The 20306-nt window shown below is 45.6% G+C and overlaps 1 protein-coding gene across 1 annotated transcript in view; it reads left to right on the top strand.

Moving 5' to 3' along the window:
* Positions 1-19050, top strand: part of ELOVL6 (ELOVL fatty acid elongase 6) — a 104053-nt gene extending 85003 nt beyond the window's left edge. Inside the window, exons 4-5 of the mRNA XM_012727973.1 lie at positions 10471-10622; positions 16745-19050. Coding sequence (XP_012583427.1) covers positions 10471-10622; positions 16745-17169 — 577 coding nt within the window. The 3' untranslated portion in view covers positions 17170-19050. The remainder of the gene's footprint in view (positions 1-10470; positions 10623-16744) is intronic.
* Positions 19051-20306: the final 1256 nt, after the last annotated feature.

Raw genomic sequence — 20306 nt, 5'->3', positions numbered from 1 at the left:
TCTTTCTTTCTTTCTTTCTTTCTTTCTTTCTTTCTTTCTTTCTTTCTTTCTTTCTTTCTTTCTTTCTTTCTTTCTTTCTTTCTTTCTTTCATGAACTCCTTCATGCCTCAGCAACCTGTTTGTCAGTGTAATTTACACAAACAAGGTATGGGCGAGTTTCTCTTCTGGGACATCAGTGGCAGGTGCACACTAATAAATTCATTCAAGTGTTTTTGCAGAATGAGTAGAAGGGTCAGAGACGGCTGGGCTTGCAACCTTCTGGAAGCCTTTTATTGTTTCCTGTATTGGATGTTCTCCAAAAGGGAGAAGAGTTACCCTTGTGAACTGCCAAGTTTTCTGGCTGTTCAGATAACCCTAGTCTTGTCGTAGGAAAGAAATTGAGCCAAGTTGTAATAATGGTGGCTGAATTTTATAAAGAATATTTCCAAAGGGGTATTTTTTTTTTTCCAGAAATGGTCCATTTGCTTTGACTGATAAGAATGCAAAGTAGAGAACCATCTGGACCAAGTCTCGGAAAATAATGATGAGAGAAAATCAGACTTATCAACCAGTCATAGACTGCTGTAGTAATCCAAGAGTGAGGATTTCAGTGAGGTTTTCTTAGGACTTGGAGGCAATATGTGGACCCCTTTGCTGGGGGGAAGGGGCAGGAAAGCAGCTCTCAGGATTGAAAAGTTTTATTCTGGAAACGTTGCCAAATATTTTTAAGATTACTCTTATTTAAAATAAACAGGTCTCCCCTGTTTTGAATAGAGAAGAAATTATAGGTGTTGCTCCAAACTTCAATCCTAATAACCATTTTCAGTCTATGCCAGGTGTTTATTTACACTGTCTCCATCACCCTATTAACAGATCTATGAGAAAAAATACTACAATAGGGAGGTCATATTTTTTCTTAGCTCCATGAGTTCCTTGAATATTTCAAAGTGTGCAAATATTTAAGAATTTTCAGAAGTTCAAAATCATTTTCCCATAGGAAATATTTGTAACAAGAAATACCTAATAGTAAATTCTCATCACTCTCGTATTGGTTCTTTAAAGATTTATTTATTTATGCATACAGAACTAGGGTACAGGCTGGAGGTGCAGGGGTGGTGAGAAGATTCACCAGAGACAGAGCAAGAAGCAGAACAGGCAGAAACAGGCAGATCAATGAAGTACACTGCTGAGGGGAGCAGCAGGCGGGCAGGAGAGGTCTGCTGGGCCATGTGGTCACCCCTGGGGCAGGGATGGAACTCACACTGAGGCAGTTGCGGCCAGCTTGCGGTGCTGAGTTCTAACCCATATTACCACCAGGGAGGGCCCTCATGTTGGTTCTTAGCATGGAAGTTCTTGCTTTGTGACATGTCTCTTTATTCCACCACTAGCTCCCACACTGAACACTTGGATGGTACTGTTATAATTTACCAAGAGTTCATATTGAAGTTACAGTATATTTGTTACCCAAATCACACTTGGGGTTTTGGGAGTGCCTAGACAACAGAGTAATTCAGAAGAAAGTAGCAAAGAAGTGGGTGATTCCATCCCCATCAATGGGGTGCTCCCGGTGGCAGTTGTTTCGAGTCTGTTTCAGATTTTGGAGATTCGTACTTCTTCAAGGTTTCTATATTAGGTACAGGATTTCTAAATATTACACTGCAAATCCACAACTCATTCAACTGTGTCCCTGTGATGGATTGAGGCTTGAATGATTCTGAGTATACCATGCTTAGACGAGGCAGGATCAGAGTTTGTTCTTGCTCAGTGCAGGTTGTTAATGTAACTGGGAAGGTCAAATTGAAGTTGCTAACTGCAGAAAGACTTTGTAATTGACTCAGATAAGAAAGAGGGGGTATGATTTTATGAGTGAGGAAGGGAAGAGAAACTTTGCTCCCTCCTGTGCTCATAATCATGTTCCTCTTTCTGAAGTCACTTTTAAGTCCTTCTGGAATTAGGGCCTTTCGTTTTGCTCAGTTTCTCAAACTCTGACTTGTGGATCATTTGCATCAAAACATCTTGTATATGCTAAAAACTCCCATTTCTGGGTCTTCCCCAGAGCTATTAAATGGGTTGCCTGTAGGAGGCTGGAAGTCTGCCAATCCCCTCAGCTTATTGTGATTGAAATTCCATATAATTTTAGGGTGCATCAATGCCTCTTAGGCATTACCCTTCCCACATCCAAGTCTGGGGACTCCCCCCTCACCCCTCACCCCTGTACTGAGCAACTAAAGACCATGAGGATGATGGGCAGAAGCTGAGGAGCCAAGTGAAAGGGCCTGGGGCCTGGGGCCGGACTGGACTCTGGCAGACACTGGTGTACTTGGGCCTTACTCGTTCGGTTTTTATTGGGCCTCTGACCTTTCTCCAGCCATTTTCTCTAGCACTCAGGCTGTAAGGATCTAAGAAAGTGTCGGTATTCTGGACCCTTTCCAGTTAGCTCCCTAGTCAGCCGGCTGCCACCGCTCTGCCCCAAGTAGCAGAAGCTGCAGCTGACTTCTGGTGAGCTGTGACTTACGCTGAGCTGTGACTTAACGCTGAGCTGTGACTTCCGGTGAGCTGTGACTTCCGGTGAGCTGTGACTTCCGGTCAGCCACCTGGTTTCTCTGGTCCCACATCCCTCACTACATGGCAGATGGGGGTTGCAGTGTTTCTTGAGTCCCTAAGCCTTGTCTGTCTGCATTTTCTTACCCACGATGTGAAACAATTTTACATGAAAAACGACTTGGCCAGTCTTTTGTCTGCTGGCAATGACCCCAAACACAGAAAGGCTTCACAGATAATATGTTCGTGGCAGTATCATTTACACTGACAAGTGTTATGCCGGAATGGGACGCACTACTCAAAAAAAGCCAGCCACACTGTTGTAAAGACAAGAGGAACCTTTATTACAAGCTCGAGCTTGGGCCCAACCGCACGCCAGAGGCACCTGGGTGGCAGGAAGGCCCAGAACAAAGGGAAGAGCAGATGAGATAGTCCCTTTTTGGCGCGCAGGCCTCGGGACCAAGGGGTAGCTAGTGATAGGTTTGGCTGACCTTTACACGTTTCCTAAATATGGTGAGGTTGGCTTTCGGCCACGGGGATGGGTCCCCTATACCTCATCTGTACAGGAATGCACAAGAATGCAGGTTCCACCCAGGGGAGTAAAGGTTTCCCCTGGAATGGCGGTTTTAAGAACATGGCGCTGATTATGTTCTTAAAAATGATATTAAAAGGAATCCAGGGGGAAGTGTAAAGAGAAGGAATAGTAAATTAAATCAGCGTGTGAGCCATCCCGTGGACTCGTATGAGGGTGTTAAGTGAAGATTGAAACTCTGTGTGAAGGTCCATATAGCGATTTGAAAAATTGCAGCTTCATCTTCACCTGGGTGACTCTTGGCCATTCTACCCAGATTTGGCCACTTCTGTCTGCCCGTATCTGCGCACCGCTTCTCATTTGGAACCCAGGGTTATCACTTGATGTCCTGCTAAATGTTGGCCGGGTGGAATCGTAAGTAGTGATAAATTGCTGTTGCCGTTAGTACTACATTGTTATTAGTGATGCCTCAGTCTTAACGATATCATAGCAGCAGCCCACATCACATTACTTGTTGCTCTCTGTCCTTAGTATAGCCTAGTCCGTTCTCACACTGCAGCTTGCTTTAGCTTTAAAAATATAAATCGCGTAACATTATTCGCAGACTTAAAACCCACCAATGCCGGTGCAGTACGCACAATGAAATACATGTTATGGCTTTCACTATTAATTATTAAAGTTCCTATATCTATAGCGCATGCAGTTCTCAGAGACCCAGCTGTTGGTGCGTTTCCTGCAGCCCCATCACCACCAGCCTCCTGCCATTGTACCTCCAGCTGTGGGCTTGTTCTGCTCTATCACTCTGTCCTTCTCCCTGGTGCCTTCTCCAGGGCTTGGCCAGACTGACACTCCTCAGCTGTCACCTCTCCTCTTCCAGGATGTCTTCAGTGATCTCAGGAGATCGTCTTCCCAGCCCCCATCCCACGGCATCATTGCCTCACCCAGTGTTAAACGATTTTTAAACTTTTAAAGAATGTATTGACCCCCCTTCCCTCCAGCCCCAGCTGGAATATAGAGTCTGTGACATTCCTCATCTGCTTACAATCCTCACCCAGACCTAAATACAGAAATTAGCAGCCCTTCAGACGTTTTTCAGTTATTTCCCCAGAAGAAATACAACTTCTTTAGGTCAACATCACCTATGTTTGATCTTCATACACGCACACTCACACAAGGTCTACTGTCTGGGTTCTTTCCTTCAGCCCCCTATTGGGAGAATCAACCATATTTTGCTGTAGACGTGATTTCTGTGTTCTTCTTATTATATAGTCCTTTTATTTATTTCACTCCGTGTAGGTAAACATTTGGGTCGTTTCTGAGTCCTGTAGTTGTGAACATTTATGTGCCTGTCCTTCAGAGACCCGCTGATGTTCTCTTTTGGCTGTGTAACTAGGAGAGGGTTTGCTCATTCAGGGTTTAGTTTCTGGGTCCCAGTTTACACTCTCCCCAGCAATGTGTATAAATTTTGAGTAAAGTGCTTCATCCTCGCTGCCACTTGGCCTTGTTAGTTTTTCTTAATTTTATCCACTCTGGCAGGTAACTTAGTGGCTCCACCTTTCATTCTCCCTGCACACATCAGATGGAAATGGGCTTCTCCTAAGCAGACAGAAAAAACCTAAAGCCTCAAGAGCCCCCACCCTCTCTGCTGCCAAACAGGGGCAGCGGGAAGAACACCGCCGCCCCCACCCCCCACCCCGGCTGCTTCTGCTCACATTTGATAATGAAATGAGAGGACCTTCTTCCTGGGGACATTTTTGGAGGCCTGGGGAGTTCCGCTCGCAGGAAGGGGTCATTTGAATTGTTAGACAGGTTTGGAGGGGTCTCAAGCAAGCAAAAACCAGACCCCAGACTTTCTGAAAACTTTGTTACTTTGACTTCCACCTTTCATAAGTATCACAGCAGACAAATACCCACTGAGTTCCTACTATTTGTGGGAATCTGAGGACATAGGGTAGGTCACAGGCTCAGCCCATTTCTTACCGATGTCCCGAAGACACGTAAAGTTATTTGCGAAAGCATCCTCGCTGACATTTTCAGCTCTTGCTGCCTTGAGAATTAAAAATATTCTATGTAGAAAGAAAGGAGCATCCATAGGCTAAGACTCACAGAACGTCAGTTGCCTGCAGCAGTGCCTGTGAGCTTGCTAGCACATGTGTGTGGAAACTGAGAGGTGGAACCACTTCTGTACACTTGTGGTCCCAACTGAGTGAGTGGAGGGCCTCAGATTTCATTATTTTTATTTTTTTTAATCTTTTTTTCTTTTTTAATATTTATTTATGCACACAAGAACAGGGTACAGGCCAAAGCTGTGGGGTGAGAGAATTCACCAAAGAGCCGGGGAGCAGAACAGGCATATTCAGAAGTACACTGCTGAGGGGAGCAGCAGACGAGACAGGAGAGGTCTGCTGCGCCATGTGGGTCTAGACTGGGGATCAAACTTGCACAAAAGCAGCTGTGGCCAGCCTTTAACCTGTTGCACCACCAAGATTGATGCAATTGTATATATAAAACTTCTCATAGGTGTAGTCATCAAAAGCAATCATTTTGATCATCGCCCCTTTTGCTGCTAGTAAATTTGTTCAGTGTCCATTCTTGAAAATCTGGATAATTAGATAGCTTGTTAAACAGTAACAGGAGGCATGTTGAGACCAACAGAGCAATTAAGAGACAGAGTGAGTTTCTCCCCTTTGATTAGACCTGTGCACAAAGTATGTCTTCTCGCACTGTGATTTTTGTATTCCGCATCGTTTTGTGAGGACATTGGGGCTGGACTGCATGTGCCTCAATGTGCAGTGCTCCGAGAGGCTTTGATCTGGGAATTGAGCTTGTTGGAGAGGGAGACTCCCACGGAAGCTGTTGAGAAAGAGATGGGAGGACCCTGGCCCTGGCCATGTGGGTGTCCACGCAGGCTGGATTTGCTGTGCCAGCATCTGGGCAATTGTAGGGGGTTGTTGTAAATGAGGTTTCCTTTGGAGGAGCAAGAGAACCCCGCAACAGGGGCTTCTGGGAGTGTGACTCATCTTCAGGGTTCCCCATGTGGGCGCCATCTAGAAACACCCTGCAGGGCTCAACAGTGGATCTTTCCTGGGAGATAAGTTCCCACTGATTCCTGGGAATCACTATACAGAGGATTTTAACAGCTGCCTCTTTGGCCTGTGGGCACATGTTCTGAGCTCACCTGTGTCTTTGAAGTGTAGATGCTGTTCCACAGATCGATCGCTGCCCAAGAGAAGGCCTTCAATCTGTCAGTCTGTCAGGCTCTGTCAACCTTTGGGAAAACTCCCAGGAGATCTAACTATCCCTCGCTTTAAAATGTAGTCTGAAAAGACGTGATTTAGAAAGGGATCTCTTCTCATGCTATCTCCTTTCAGCGGTGCTATTTGATACCTGGAGGGATCAGACTCTTTTCGGTAGGAGCAGGGGCCCGTCACTTGTGGGCATCTAGACCTCGAAAGTGCTGGTGAGGTGAATACTGTCTAAACTCACTTTAGTGGCATTATAGAAACATTAGTAGATAGCTCAAGAAGTGCTTGATATTTGGATCGGAGTGTATGTATCAGATTGCAAATGTCTTGTGAGTAGAGTAATTCAGTCACTGTGTGTGACTATAAAAATTTCAGGGAAAAAAAGCTATTAATACCCTGCTTTAAAATATCACAAAAATTGATCTGATAGGTAGATTTCATAGATGCATAAATTATAGGCCCGAAGGTAGACGGTGAGTGCAAAGAGCGCCAGGAATACATGGCTTAGATTTCTTTCCCCTCTCACAGCAGGAGTTCATGGTGTTCAGAGCTGGGACGCTAAAGGACAAGATTGCCCCCCATTTCCAGTGCATAGAACCCTCATGGCCTTGCCCTGCCCCCCTCCTGCCTGCCTGCCTTCCTGTTTTGTTTTCAGCTGTTGTGGCACTGAGCAGGGAGGAAGACTGTTTATACGATCATGTCCTTTGTCCTGATTCAGTGTACTCTCCCTGTGAAATTTTCATTACTCATCCACCCCAAAAAAGCAGCTTTGTTTCTGGACGGTGCTGTGAAACCTAGTTAGGACTGCAGTTGGAGGTTGTGGGGCGTTGCTATCGGTCCTGATCCTGGACCTGTCGGCATCCTGACGGTTGGGAATATTCCAGAAGACATTAGGCATCTCCTCAAAGGAACAGTTTTCTGGAGAAACAAGATGACTAACCACTTTGGTGAGCTTCTTCTTGGCTTCGGCATTCATCTTCCCTACTGCCCACATTGATTTTTCTGTTCTTTTGAGTTCCTACAAATCCCCTCTTTTAACTTTCTGCCATACTTAATTGGGGTCACCCATGGTCAGCTGTAACTCTTTGTTCAAAAGTCCTGAAACCAGCACATTGCCATCTCCGTATATAGCTAAAAAAGCAGTATGCCCCATTCATGGGCAGAAAGGCAGCTGCTGGCGGATGCAGTAGAGGACACCCGGCTCGCGGCTGAGTAGAGAAAGCCAAGGAAGAAAGCACACTCACCCACAGACGCTCCTTTGACCAGGTTCCCTTCGAGGGCCGCTGTCGGTCAATAGGCAACTCTCTTCCTCAGCTTCTCAGAACAGCTGTATCCAGGCTCATGGGGCAGCTGGAGGGCAGCGTCTCCAGAGCGCCCCTTACCCAAAGGTGGGACCCAGGGGTGTCTCTGATTCTGTGATTTTTTTTTTTTTTTTTAAGATTTATGTATGCATTCTGAACTGGGGTACAGGCTCTCTGAGAGGATTCACCAGAGACAGAGTGGGGGGCAGAACAGGCAGATTGATGAAGTACATTGCTGAGGGGAGCAGCGGGCGGGTCAGGCAAGGCCTGCCGCGCCATGTGGGTCATCTCCGGGGCTGGGATCAAATTCACACGAGCGGCTGTGACCAGCTTGCAGTGTTGCACGTCAACCCACCGCACCACCACGTCAACCCACCGCACCACCAGGCAAAATCACCACCATCTGTGATTTTGAGTACAGGATGGGATCCAGGCACTGGAACTGCTTCAGTGCTTCCCGCGGCTGTGATGGCCACAGCCAAATGCGGCCTGCTAGGAAATCTTGCCAAACAGGGGCAGCGCCTCTCGGGAACTGAAGCAGCATCTAGGGCCTGAGTCAGCACGTTCCCTCCCTTTGCTACCCTCAAAGCATTGTGATGGACATTCCAGTGGGCATTCTTGTCACCCACTTGAGTGCAGGCCATAGTGATAGCTAGTGATGAAGACAGACTCCTTTGAACTAGAGATCCAGGGTGCTTGTTTGAGAAGGAGCACCTCAGCTCATCAAACCTGTGGTTTCTCCAGTGCCTCCCTCCCCCATACACATTGCCCCTGCTCCCTCAACACATAGGCCCCACAAGTACAATCCATACTTGGCTTGGGGGCCCTCCCTGGTGGCGCAGTGGGTTAAAGCACCACACGGTGAAGCTATTTGCAGCCACTGCAGCACCAGTTTTTAATCCCTGGCCAGCGAGGTGACCCACTTGGTGCAGCAGACTTTCTGTGTCCTTTCTGTTTCCCTCAGCAGTGGATGTCCTCAATCTTCCTGTCCTGTGCCCCCCTCTGTCTTTGGTGAAGCCTCTCACCACCCCTAACCCCCTCTCTGGAAGGAGCCCTCTCCTGTCTCCCTGCTGCTCGCCTCAGCAGTTTCAGTAGATCCACCTGTTCTGCTCCCCACTCTCTCTGATGAATCCTCTCACCCTTTGCACCTCTGGTCTACACTCCAAAATAAATAAAAATTAAAACATTTTTTTTTACTTTCACTTTCATTATCTATTTACAAAACTCATTTGCAAGTTAAGCATCATCATTTCAGATGAAGACTTAGAAAAGTGAAGTAGTTGCCCAGTTAGGTTATCACAGTGTTTGGAGTTTGTGGCCCTGATCTATTGGTAGTGTCTGGCAAATCTGTGGACATTTCTACTTTGAGCTGGTGCAGCCAGATGATTAGCTACGTCTGCCATGAGATGAGAGAGAACCAGGGGTAGTGGAACGTAAGTTGCCTATTTATCTCTTCCCACATTCTCTCAAGATAATGTGACTTAGGAGGAAAAATGTCTCCTCCCTTAGAGAATATTTCAGTCACGTTGGAGTCTAAGGATCTTGTGCCCGGTACCATCCTAAAAAGCCACCTGGTTCCAAAGTATGCAGTAGTTTAGGTGCGCCATCTCACGTAAGATCCCCCCTTTGGCCGAGCAGTGGCATTGTTACAACCCAACAAAGCGCCTTTGCCTGACGAAGCCTGGCCCATGGCTGGCACTGACGGTTTCCCTGAAAAGTGTAGTGTCCTCCGTTCTGAGTCATCCTCATTGTTCAGAGCTTAGGGGGCGAGGCTCAAATCCAGAAACGGAACAATGACGTGCTGTGCTCTTGTCAGCAATACTGTGAGTGACCGTGACATCTGGGCTTGAATTCTACCATGCTCTGAAATGACCTCTTATAACCTGACCTTCAAACTTTGAACACCTCCCTGTCCCAAGTCAAATACCACTTCCTGTGACACCTTCCATGACCACATTACCACCGCAGATAGGGTCAACTCATTGATTCTTGTCACCCCAGTCTCTGGGACCTGGCCACTAAGCAGGGGATGATGGAAAGGCCCTAAAGAACTATTCCAATGGAACCTTGCCTTGGGTCTACTCTCATTTTGTGAGAAGCACATAGTCTAGCCACAGAATCTACTAGTGAAAAGGCTCATAAATCTGGTCCAGCTGCTCAGTTATGGGAACTTCAAAGGAACAAGTCTTGGTGGGCTGCCTGGAAGAGATGAACAGTGGAATTTTAAAAAACAGCCATTTTTCTTTCTTTTTTGAAAGATAATGTCATTAAGTATAAAGGTTTAGGTTGATATTTTCTCTTAGCCCTTCAAAGATGTCATTATCTGTGGTAAGTTTTATCTCTGTTCCTCTGTACATTATGTTTCCTTTTTTCTGGCTTCTGGAGAAAAGGGATTAGACAGTGGAAAGGTATAAGCTAGGAAATGGTTACATCTGAAATGGTTGTCTGAAGGGGGCTGAGGAGATCTGTGTGTACATGGCCAGATGGGGAGGTCTGACTGAAAGAAATGAACCAATGTGCAGGGAGACATGGAACAGGCCTGACATAATCCCAGGAGTTTTCAGTCAGCTCCATCTAGTCCCCATGGTGTGGTTTTAAAGGTGAAACACACAGGTCAGCACAGTTCACGAGCTCCTGCCCTATATCCAGACAGGTTTTCTATAACATGGCCTTTCCAATCTAGAAGAACAAATATGTATGGTCTTCACAACAAAGCCCTGAGAAGTATATTTTTTTTAATTATTATTATCCTTGTGCAGACAACATTTTAAGATGCAATTTATTGATGCCTGTCTCTCATTTGTAAGTATGGTTCGTGCCAGACTGATTTTATTTTCCTGAATGTTGTTTCTTTTCTCTTTTCATTGTGAAGTATATTCGGTGCTCTTCGAACTGGTGCTTATATGGTGTACATTTTGATGACCAAAGGCCTGAAGCAGTCAGTTTGTGACCAGAGTTTTTACTATGGACCCGTCAGCAAGTTCTGGGCTTACGCCTTTGTGCTGAGCAAAGCACCTGAACTAGGTGAGTGTCTTGTCTCCTTCCCCCTATCCATTATAGCTACACACTTTCAAATTGACTTAAAAAGAAAAACCAGAACAAGCACCTTGAAGGTCCTATTTTCTGGATGGCAGAAGTTAGGATGAATGAATTGGGGTTCTTGGTTAAATTCCAGTCTCCTTTCCTTTCTCCCCACTTCCCTCTCTTTAAGTAGCTGGGCATTGTGTGTAGAAAGGGCAAGACCATGTACACAGAACACACTGATTTCCAAACTCTACTGAAAATACACTTCTAGGGTCTTAGCAAACCACTTCTCTTAGACCCTTTAATGGCTTGGCCAGCATCAGAATCCAGGGAAATGAGTAACACAGCTACTTTCCTGCCCCATCCTGGAACATAGTTCATCTCTGGGATTAGGATGAAAACTAAAACTAATCAGTTGAACTTTTTTACTCAGATAGCCTTATGTTCTCATTAACAAATATTATGGCTTGGTTTCTGTTTGATTTCATTTTAATTGTCAAAGAGATGGGCCATGGAAAAGAGGAATGTACTTCACCTCCTAGGAATTAATTGAAAATCCTGGCTATACTTGTAGATCCCTAAGGATTTTTTCTTCAACTCTTTAATGTACTTGATGATAGGTGTGACTCAGCTTAGCAGAAACAGTGAAGCATTAGGGAGCTGATGAGACATGGGCATAGAAGCACAAGGAAATTGTTTTGATCTCCAGAGAATGGAGTCACTGGGGACAGTCTAGTCTGGGTTCACCTTGGCCAGAGCTGAGCACCAACCCCATAGGCTGCCCTGTGTCCATAGGGCACATCCTCTGGGTTCTTGATTTTTTTTTAAAATATTTATTACTTATTTTGCATAGAAGAACTGGTCTGTAGGCCAGAGGTGTGTTGATGAGAGGACTCACCAGAGACAGAGTGGGGAGAACAGGCAGATCTACTGAAACACACTGCTGAGGGGAATACCAGGAAGACAGGAGAGGTCTGCTGTGCCATGTGGGTCAGCTCCCTGGCCAGGGCTTGAACTCAGGCTGTAGCAAGGATAGTGCTGAGACTTTATCCCTACTCCATAGGAAGACCCTTGATTTATTTATTTATTTACTTTAATCTGGAATTCAGAGTGTATTGCGATGTTCAGAACATATGTAGATTGTATTTGCTCTCCCATGTCCCCTAACAAGGCGGTTAGAGGTTGGGGTTGTATTATGCCCACCTCCAACAGGAGCTGGCAGTGGCTAGGTGCCCCCTGTTCCTATCCTGTGTCCTTCACAAGGGACTTGGGTCTCTCCTGTATGTGTGTTTTAGGCTTAGGTCAAAGACAGGGGAGGAGCTGCAGAAGGGAACTTTCTGGAAACCTTTCCTCAGCTGGTTGTCTTCATAGTCCAAAGCCACAAGTGCACAGAGCCAGCGAGTAAAATCTTAGGTCCGAGTGCACTGGTGATCTCATTAAGTACGTTTATAATCAGCCTTCTACCACAGAGCTGCCTTGAATAGGGGTTGGAATGTTATACTGATTTTACTTGGGAAAAAAAATTATTTGCAACACAAACTTTATGAGCCAGATTGCAGGAGACTTTTTTTTTTTTTAATATTTAAATTGGTGTAAATTTTTAGTGCAGAGAAGTGTTTTTCAAATTTGGAATAGCAAACAATGCCTGAGAGCCCAGACTGGATTTTTAGGAATTTCAGCATCCTCTGAAAACTTTTTCACTTCTAGGTAAGATAAAAGATTGTTATATTAGACAGTTCTTTCATAGTTAGTGATTATTTTTCTTTTTGACTTTGAGTCCGAGTTTCAAGGTCAAATTACTTGGTCTCCAATGGAAATTGGTCTGAGAATGAACATGGATACTCTACTTTTGGTGGTTCCGTGGCATTTTTCTTTAAAATAAATTTGCCATTATTAAAGTTTGAGACTTGAGTTGAGAAATAGCATATCCCCTGACTTTTCATTTATGCTGTACAGTTAGTATTTTTATTAATCACCCTGTTGGGGAAGGGGAAATTTCCTCTCTGAGTTCCTCTAGTTCTTAAATTTTCATCAGATGATGATAATATTCCTCATGGTTACCTATTATAATCTATAGCCTAGTGTAGATTATTTCATGTCATACATATGGGAACTCCAAAGGCTGAAAATAGCAGCCAGGTAGCAAGCATTAGCCTCCTGAGATACGGACAGGGGCAAGTGTCTGGGGTCACAACAGGTGCAGAGGGGGTTCACTGGAATGCAGAGGAGGTGGTGAAAAACAAAGGGTCGCCCCATCACGTGAATAAGGTTAAAGAGCTAATTCTTGTGATCCTTTTGGGCACAGTCAGGCAGTGAAGGAGGCATCAAGAGCTCTTCCCAAATCTGCTGGGTCTCCATGGCCTTTGCCTCAAAATAAACCTCCTGTCCCTGTCTCACACTCTGGGACACATATTCTGCTCCCTTGGTGTGAAACCTTGGAGATACATGAGACCTTGGGGGACTGAGTGACTCCTGCAAACGGCCCAATGCCACCATCTTAAATATCACCTTCATCTTAAAGCAAAGGTTGAGAGCCCGGGAAGGTAAGGCTGGGGTGGGGTGAGTAGATAGGGTGTGGTCATTTCCAGGTTTTCCTGGAAAACACTGGGGGTCACCTTGACAAATCCCCTACTACATGCAAGTATCTCTTGCAAATGGGCAACTTCTCAGTATTGAGAGAATCTCATTTGTCTGCTATTAAAAATGTCCATCCTGGCCCTCCCTGGTGGTGCAGCGGGTGAAAGCACTGAGAAGCTAAAGCCATTTCCGCATGAGTTCGATTCCCTCCTGCCCCGGAGGAGAGCCACATGGCGAGGCAGACCTCTCCCGACCTGCCCGCTGCTCCCTTCAGCAGTGTACTTCGTCGATCTGCCTGTTCTGCTCCCCACTCTGTCTCCGGTGAATCCTCTCACCCTCCGCATCTCTGGCCTGTACCCCAGTTCCATATGAATAAGTAAATAAATGTCCAGCCTAAAAACATCCTTATCCCAACAAGACAAATTTTGGGAAGCGAATCTCGGTCCCTTTCATCCTACCTATTTTCTTTATTGACATTACATTCATTTGTAGCGTGAGGTAGGTTTCTGGTGTCTGGCTCTATATAACTGCACTGCTGTGTGTATATATTGCATTATGCTCGTGCCTGCCCCCTCTCCCCTGCCCCTTTGATAAGAACTGACTACAGACAGAAACATGGTAAGGGCATGAAATGTGACTGTCCCTACCTACCAAGCCCAAACACTTGATAATTTCCCCCAACAGAAAATCATTCTTCAATCTGAAATGGTCCCCTGGGCTTCCGGTCCTGAAGCCTCCAATTGCTAAGGACAAACCTCAGTGCTCACTTCTAGAAATGTCCTCCCCCCCATCCCCAGGGCCACTTGTCCATGTTCTGAGTTGGGGCCAGTTACATCTGAGGGACTTGAGAGTGAACATCATCCCGCCTGCCTTTTGAAAGGAGTATTTTATGAAGAACCACCCACCCAAGCCTTCGTCATTCGACCACTGTGTATCTTCCACGAATGGCTGACTTTGCTCTGTGAGGCTTGTCGTCTCTGAGACTGACTTGGGGGGTTCATGGAGGGGACACAGCTGCTGACCTGGCAGCACAGAGTGGCCCCCATGTGTCTAGGTGGCCATGCCTGCCTGGGCATTTCTAAATGCAGGTCTGTAGTCAACACGGAGCAGGCCTCGGTGCCAGGAGGGGACTCAGATATCTGGGATGCCTGGTGCTCTGTGGGCCGGCTGGAAACTGAGCCCGGGGTAGGGGGACTAGGAGACACTGAGGAAACCCCACAACCCCAAAGCCCCACTGCTTACATTGGACCTAATCCTTCATGCCTTTGGCAAACATACCTAGTTCCTCGTCTTTAGTTTGTGTTTCTTTGTCACTCGCTACCTTTTGATAAGTCTATAAATACTTGGTATCCCCGGCTCATGACAAATCAGGTGTGGTAGTATGAGGTGCCCAGGAAAGGTAAGCCATTTATCATGGCCACAAAGACGTCACAGCTGAATATCGAAAGGCCCACAGCAGGGGAAGGTCTCGGGACGCCCTTCTGGAGCCCTGTTTGCGAGGTCTGAGGCCTTCGCCACACAGGAAGCTGGATGGGAAGGTGCTGCCTTGGCCCCTGGCTCGGGGACATGCAGCCTCCTATTCTGTCTGCAGGTCTGTCCTGCAGAAAGTCTTACGCGAAGGCAAGTTAATTTCATTCTAAAGAGCTCATGACGCGGCCTTCGCTCCCACCTCCTTCGGTTATACGGACACACATGTACCTCTCAGGCTTAACCTGACTCAGGCTTAACCCTGACTCCGGGGAACAAAAAGCCATTTTCTGTGCCGACCTCTGTGGCCTGCTCCCCTCTGGTGAGCGTAGTGACGCCTCTGTCCTTGCGCCTCCTCTCTGCTCACTGAAACTGTTGTCTGGACCGTTACGTTTTAATATTACAAGTCAAAACAGACCTAAATTTACATCTAAAGAACTTAAAAGAACGAACACTTATTACTTGACGGCAAACAACTTTTATTCCGTTATGGATTTTATGTTTTAGTTAATGCTCAGAGACTCATCAGAAATGTCGGGGATGAATGACTGACTAAATTGGTTTCTGATGTAAAATTCCTGGGACTTCTACCATGTTGTGAACAAAGGTAGACTGGAATTATAATGTCTGCGTTACAGCTCAAAGAGGGAAGGGAGGTACAGAGAGAGAAGGCACAGACACACCACTGCTGCCCTTCAGGATAGAAATGGAGCTACCATCACCTCAACCTGACATTCATAGGCATAAGATGGCAGGCATCTCCCAAGGAAGACAAGGAAAATTTTATCACGGGCTCAGAAACGCAGCAACTGGCAACTTCCCTTGTTTTGTCCTAAACAAATAGGAAAGAATAAAGGATGACTGCCCAGTAGGGAGATACATGAATAGCTTCTGCTCAGTGGAAGGAGATACCACCCATATTATCACTGCAGACTTCCAGATAGCCAACCTGCTTCAGTCTTCCCTTCCTGCTTATAGACCTGCAGGATAAGAGGGGCATTCTAGCTTTGATCTACAAAAAGAGTCAAGTCTGAGTTCACGGCAGATATTGAAGTATGTTGGTTTTCCCTTCTGAGAACCACAAGGATCAGAAAGGGGACCTTTGCTGCAGAAACAGGTTTCTTTCCACGTCCCAGGGTCTCCCCCCCCCCCCTTGAACTTGTTCATGGAAACGGGTGTGTGTGTTGCTTTGCTGCCTCTTCATCCAGCTTTACATCAGAATTGCACCATATGTGGTCAGACTTTGCAGAGATTTAGCATCGGCTTCTCTAAGTATAATTCTCACTTCCCTACCTTAGGAGAAGGGATCTTCTTCAAAGAGGTATTAGTAAAATGTCTGATAGGTTCTAGAAGGTTTTTCTACAGTTAATTCCATGACAGTATGTTCCATTCTTAACTTTTTTGAAATCACGTGCTTCATTGTGAGCCTCAAGAAATAGGGGAGATGATGGCTTCTTTTTTCTTTTTTAGCCTATTGTTTAAACGTTCCCTTTCTTTCAGACCCCCCTAAGACAGGGTTTCCACAGGGAACTTGCAAGATGTCTTTCAAGGGTGCTTCCTGTCACGTACCAAAGGAAACTGGCATTGCTCCTCTAGAGAGAACTCTGAAAACGGTTCGCTGGGCCCGGTGTTCTGATCTGTGTCTGTCGATTGCAAAATGATCTGAGTCGAGTTCTTCGACTCTGTTAGGTGCCACCTTCCTCCAATGCCCAGGCGAGTCGAAAATTGGACAACACGGCCTGTGATAGATATCCCCTCCAGATCAAAAACTGTGAAGCTTTTTGTGAAACGAAACCAAAGCTTTCCATATATGGCACTGAGCGCTTCCCATGCGCCAGAGGGCATTTTGGTTAGCCCTCTTTACTCATCAGCTAGTGATATGAGCCCCATTTTACAGATGAGGAAACTGGAAGATAATGAGCAACAATAACTTGCCCCAAGTCACGGGGCTAGTAAATACCTGTGCAGCTCTTACGACTTTCCACTCTCAAGTACCAGTTCAAGCGGTGGACCATCTCGCAGAGATTGTCCCGGCATCGCAGTGCAGGGGCTCACTCTCTCCCCCCTTTATCTTTCAGGAGACACGATATTCATTGTCCTGAGAAAGCAAAAGCTGATCTTCCTGCACTGGTACCACCACATCACTGTGCTCCTGTACTCCTGGTACTCGTACAAGGACATGGTCGCCGGGGGCGGCTGGTTCATGACCATGAACTACAGCGTGCACGCCCTCATGTACTCCTACTATGCCTTGCGGGCCGCGGGCTTCCGAGTGTCCAGGAAGTTTGCCATGTTCATCACCCTGTCCCAGATCACACAGATGCTTGTGGGCTGCATCATCAACTACCTGGTCTTCTCCTGGATGCAGCAGGACCAGTGTCACTCTCACTTCCAGAACATCTTCTGGTCCTCCCTCATGTACCTCAGCTACCTTCTGCTCTTCTGCCACTTCTTCTTTGAGGCCTACATCTGCAAGACGAGGAAAACAACGAAGGCTGAATAACGTTGGGACTGAGGAGGAAGCCACAGCTCAGGGTCATCAAGAAAAATAATAGACAAAAGAAAATGGCACAAGGAATCACATATGGTGCAGCTAAAACAAAACAAAACATAGGAGCAAACACAAAACCCAAGGCAGCTTAGGGATAACTAAGTTGACTTAACCCAGTAAGTTTATGATCCTTTTTGGGTGAGGACTCACTGAGGGCACCTCCTTCTGAAAGGACTGCTGCTGGAAGAACCCTCCCACCCCTTGCCCTCATCAGCTGTCAACTCTAGGACAAATGAGAACAAAGTGAGCCAGAGGCAGAGAGAGAAACCAGAAGGCAAACGAAAGCTATTAACACTACACGAGAAAACGTACTTACTAAGTGTTATATTTCTCTAAGGATCAAAGAAGTTTACTTAAACTGTGCAAGCACATACACACACTCAATCCTTTCTAATCTCTTTCGACACTAAACTGGAGCCAACAGAAAAGAAAAATGGAAGACATACAGGGTGTTTAGCTAGAACAAGGATGCGTTTGCAAGTTAAAGCCTTTTTAGTGAAGGGTAATTAACACTTGTCCCCCGTGAGAAAAAATGTCAGTCAGATTAGGAGGTGAGTTGGCCAAAACCAAACGGGGTTCACTGTTTTTCCAGGGTTCTTCCTGGGAGGACGGACACTATGCATCCCAGTTCCTGAAGGGACAGTCCATCTCAGAGCCTGTCTGGTAGCTTACCTAGGACATCTTCTCTTAAGTGAGTAGAAGTGAAGCATTCTCCTTGGTTCAGTCACCCCGGGCTTTGGAACAGAAGGGAAAAAAGATAAACCTCAACCAAATGATTGGAAAATGGGTTCTGTGTTACCAGAGAAAGAGGGTCAGCCGAATCCCTTGAACTGAGAGAAGAAAGTGAACCCCAGACCTGTCTCCTAGACAGACCACATGTATGTCCCTCCCCGTCTGACTTCACACCCGCTCATAACTTTCCGATTACAACCCTGTGGAACAGTCCATATTTTCTCTATTTTTGTGACTTTCAAACAGAAACCTGCAGGGCTCTTTCTGACTTTGGGTGAACACTGTGTATCTGCATCACCGGCATCTGCTCCCTGAGCGATGTAGGGGTGTTTAAAGTGCCCTCTGCTGGTCAAGTGGAGATACTGCGACAAACCCTTCAAGGCAAGATTGGTGAACCGTTAACCCAGCCCCCACCCTCCACCCCCACCCCGATTTAATCCTCCAAATTCTTAAGAGATTCAAAACCCTCCTCCTGTTATTGGCCAAATCAGAAGGCATCCCTCCTGCTTAGAGTCAGCTTCAGAAAATTTTTTTTAACGTAACTCTCACTTGGAACGCAGAAAATCAATGTATTAAGAGCCATATTCTTTAAAAAGAGAGAGCTAGATAATATAATATTTCCTGTAATATTTCAGTCCTTTACAAGCCAAATAAATGTGTAAACATTCCTAGTATTTCAAAGAAGCAATTACGTACAGTCATTCAATGTGATATAATAGTATTCTAATCGGTTAAGTAGCTTCATGATTAGACAGACGAGTGAAAGTTTAGGGGCTGCTGTACCCCAGCTAGCACACACACACGGCCACACGTATATGCACACAGATGTGGGAACACTGGCCTTCAAAGCCCAAACACAGAGAAACACATTTTCTAGCTAGCAGAAGAAAAGAAAAAAAAAAAAACTGTTGTTATCTTTCTTGCTTTATTTTGAGAGTGTACAGAAAAGGGATTTTTTCGAATTATTTTTATATTATTTTAGCTTTAATTGTGCTATCATTCATGAAACAGCCGCTCTGCTTCTCTGTTGGAGATGACAAGGGCTTTCTCAGCATCTGGTTTATGTGTGAAATTGAAAAGAATAAAGTTTTATTCCATTCTGAGTGAATGGCCTGAACAAAGACTCCCTACGCACCAAGTCATGACGGGTAGGAAGAAGAGGGGTGCCCGGCAGGCAGGGCCATGCGGCAGCGTCTGTTGGATTACTGGGAACCGACTGTTGGCCTTGACATTGGCTGGAAGATGAGGAAGGACTGGGAAAGGATAGTCCTGCCATCACTGCTGCTAGGTTCTCAGGGTACCAGTATGCTATTGCGCACTTTGAAAATACCTGATAACGTGCAATCCAGTTCTTTTTAGAAAACAAGCGGCAGAATTAAAAGGAGAACAAGGCGAAATGACAACCGACTGGAGTTTAATTGAAGGGCCAGTGAGCGCTCATTTTGTTGGCTTCGTTTAACTTTTGAAGCCACTGAGTGTTACTCTAACCTTGAATGCGGGCTAGGAAAGGGCAGTGAACATAGACCTTAAATAGATTAAATGATGCTCCCAAAGCACTTTCATCTTGATACAAGCTCCTACTTGTATTCACTTGTGAGCTAGCTTCGAGTTTTTGTTTACAGGTCAAATGTCAAATAAATAGTTTTAGCTGAAAACATAGCTAAAGGCATTTCTGATGTTACATCCTGGGAGGAAAAAAACCCACATTAACAAAAACAAAGCTCTGGTACAGTGTCTTCAACACCAAACCTAGTTATATCAAAGAGTAAGGCCAGAACACCAGCCCAGGGCAAATCAAAACATACCAGAGAATTGACTGCCATGAGGATTTTCCTGCCTCCAGTGAACATTCCAGAAAAACAGGCCACTTTTCATAGCTGCCACACGGCTCTAACAGGTCATCTTTCTATTGAAGAATCCCCACTGCATTCAGCCTCAGTATGCTAAAGACATTCCTGGATCGAGCGAAACCCCAAATTCTTCATAATATATATTAGATGTGTGTGTGTGTGTGTGTGTGTATGCGCGAAATTTGATATTAGATCTGAGTTTGCAACGAAAAAACATTTTATTGAGAAATGCGCTCTATTCACAGAGCAGGGTGTTTAATCTGGGTCTTGCCAGTGCAAAAATAAAACTATCATTCATGTCCAATGCCAGGCCAAAGTAGCAAATTAAAATCATATATTGAGGTTATTCTTGTAGGTAATTTCCCATCCTGCTCTACAAAGATCACAGGAGAAGGGGAAAGAAAGGGTGAGTCCTATCCCAGAACCTCTGCAAGTGTCGCTCTGGATTCAGCTAGAAGCTTCACTTAATGGGTTTTTTTCTAGCATTGTGTGGAAGAACACTAAGGA

Source organism: Condylura cristata, unplaced genomic scaffold, assembly GCF_000260355.1.
Source record: "Condylura cristata isolate star-nosed mole 26May11 unplaced genomic scaffold, ConCri1.0 scaffold00021, whole genome shotgun sequence".
In the NCBI taxonomy this organism is placed as follows: domain Eukaryota; kingdom Metazoa; phylum Chordata; class Mammalia; order Eulipotyphla; family Talpidae; genus Condylura; species Condylura cristata.
The sequence above is the reverse complement of the archived record's forward strand: the minus strand, read 5'-3'. Positions and strand labels throughout refer to the sequence as shown.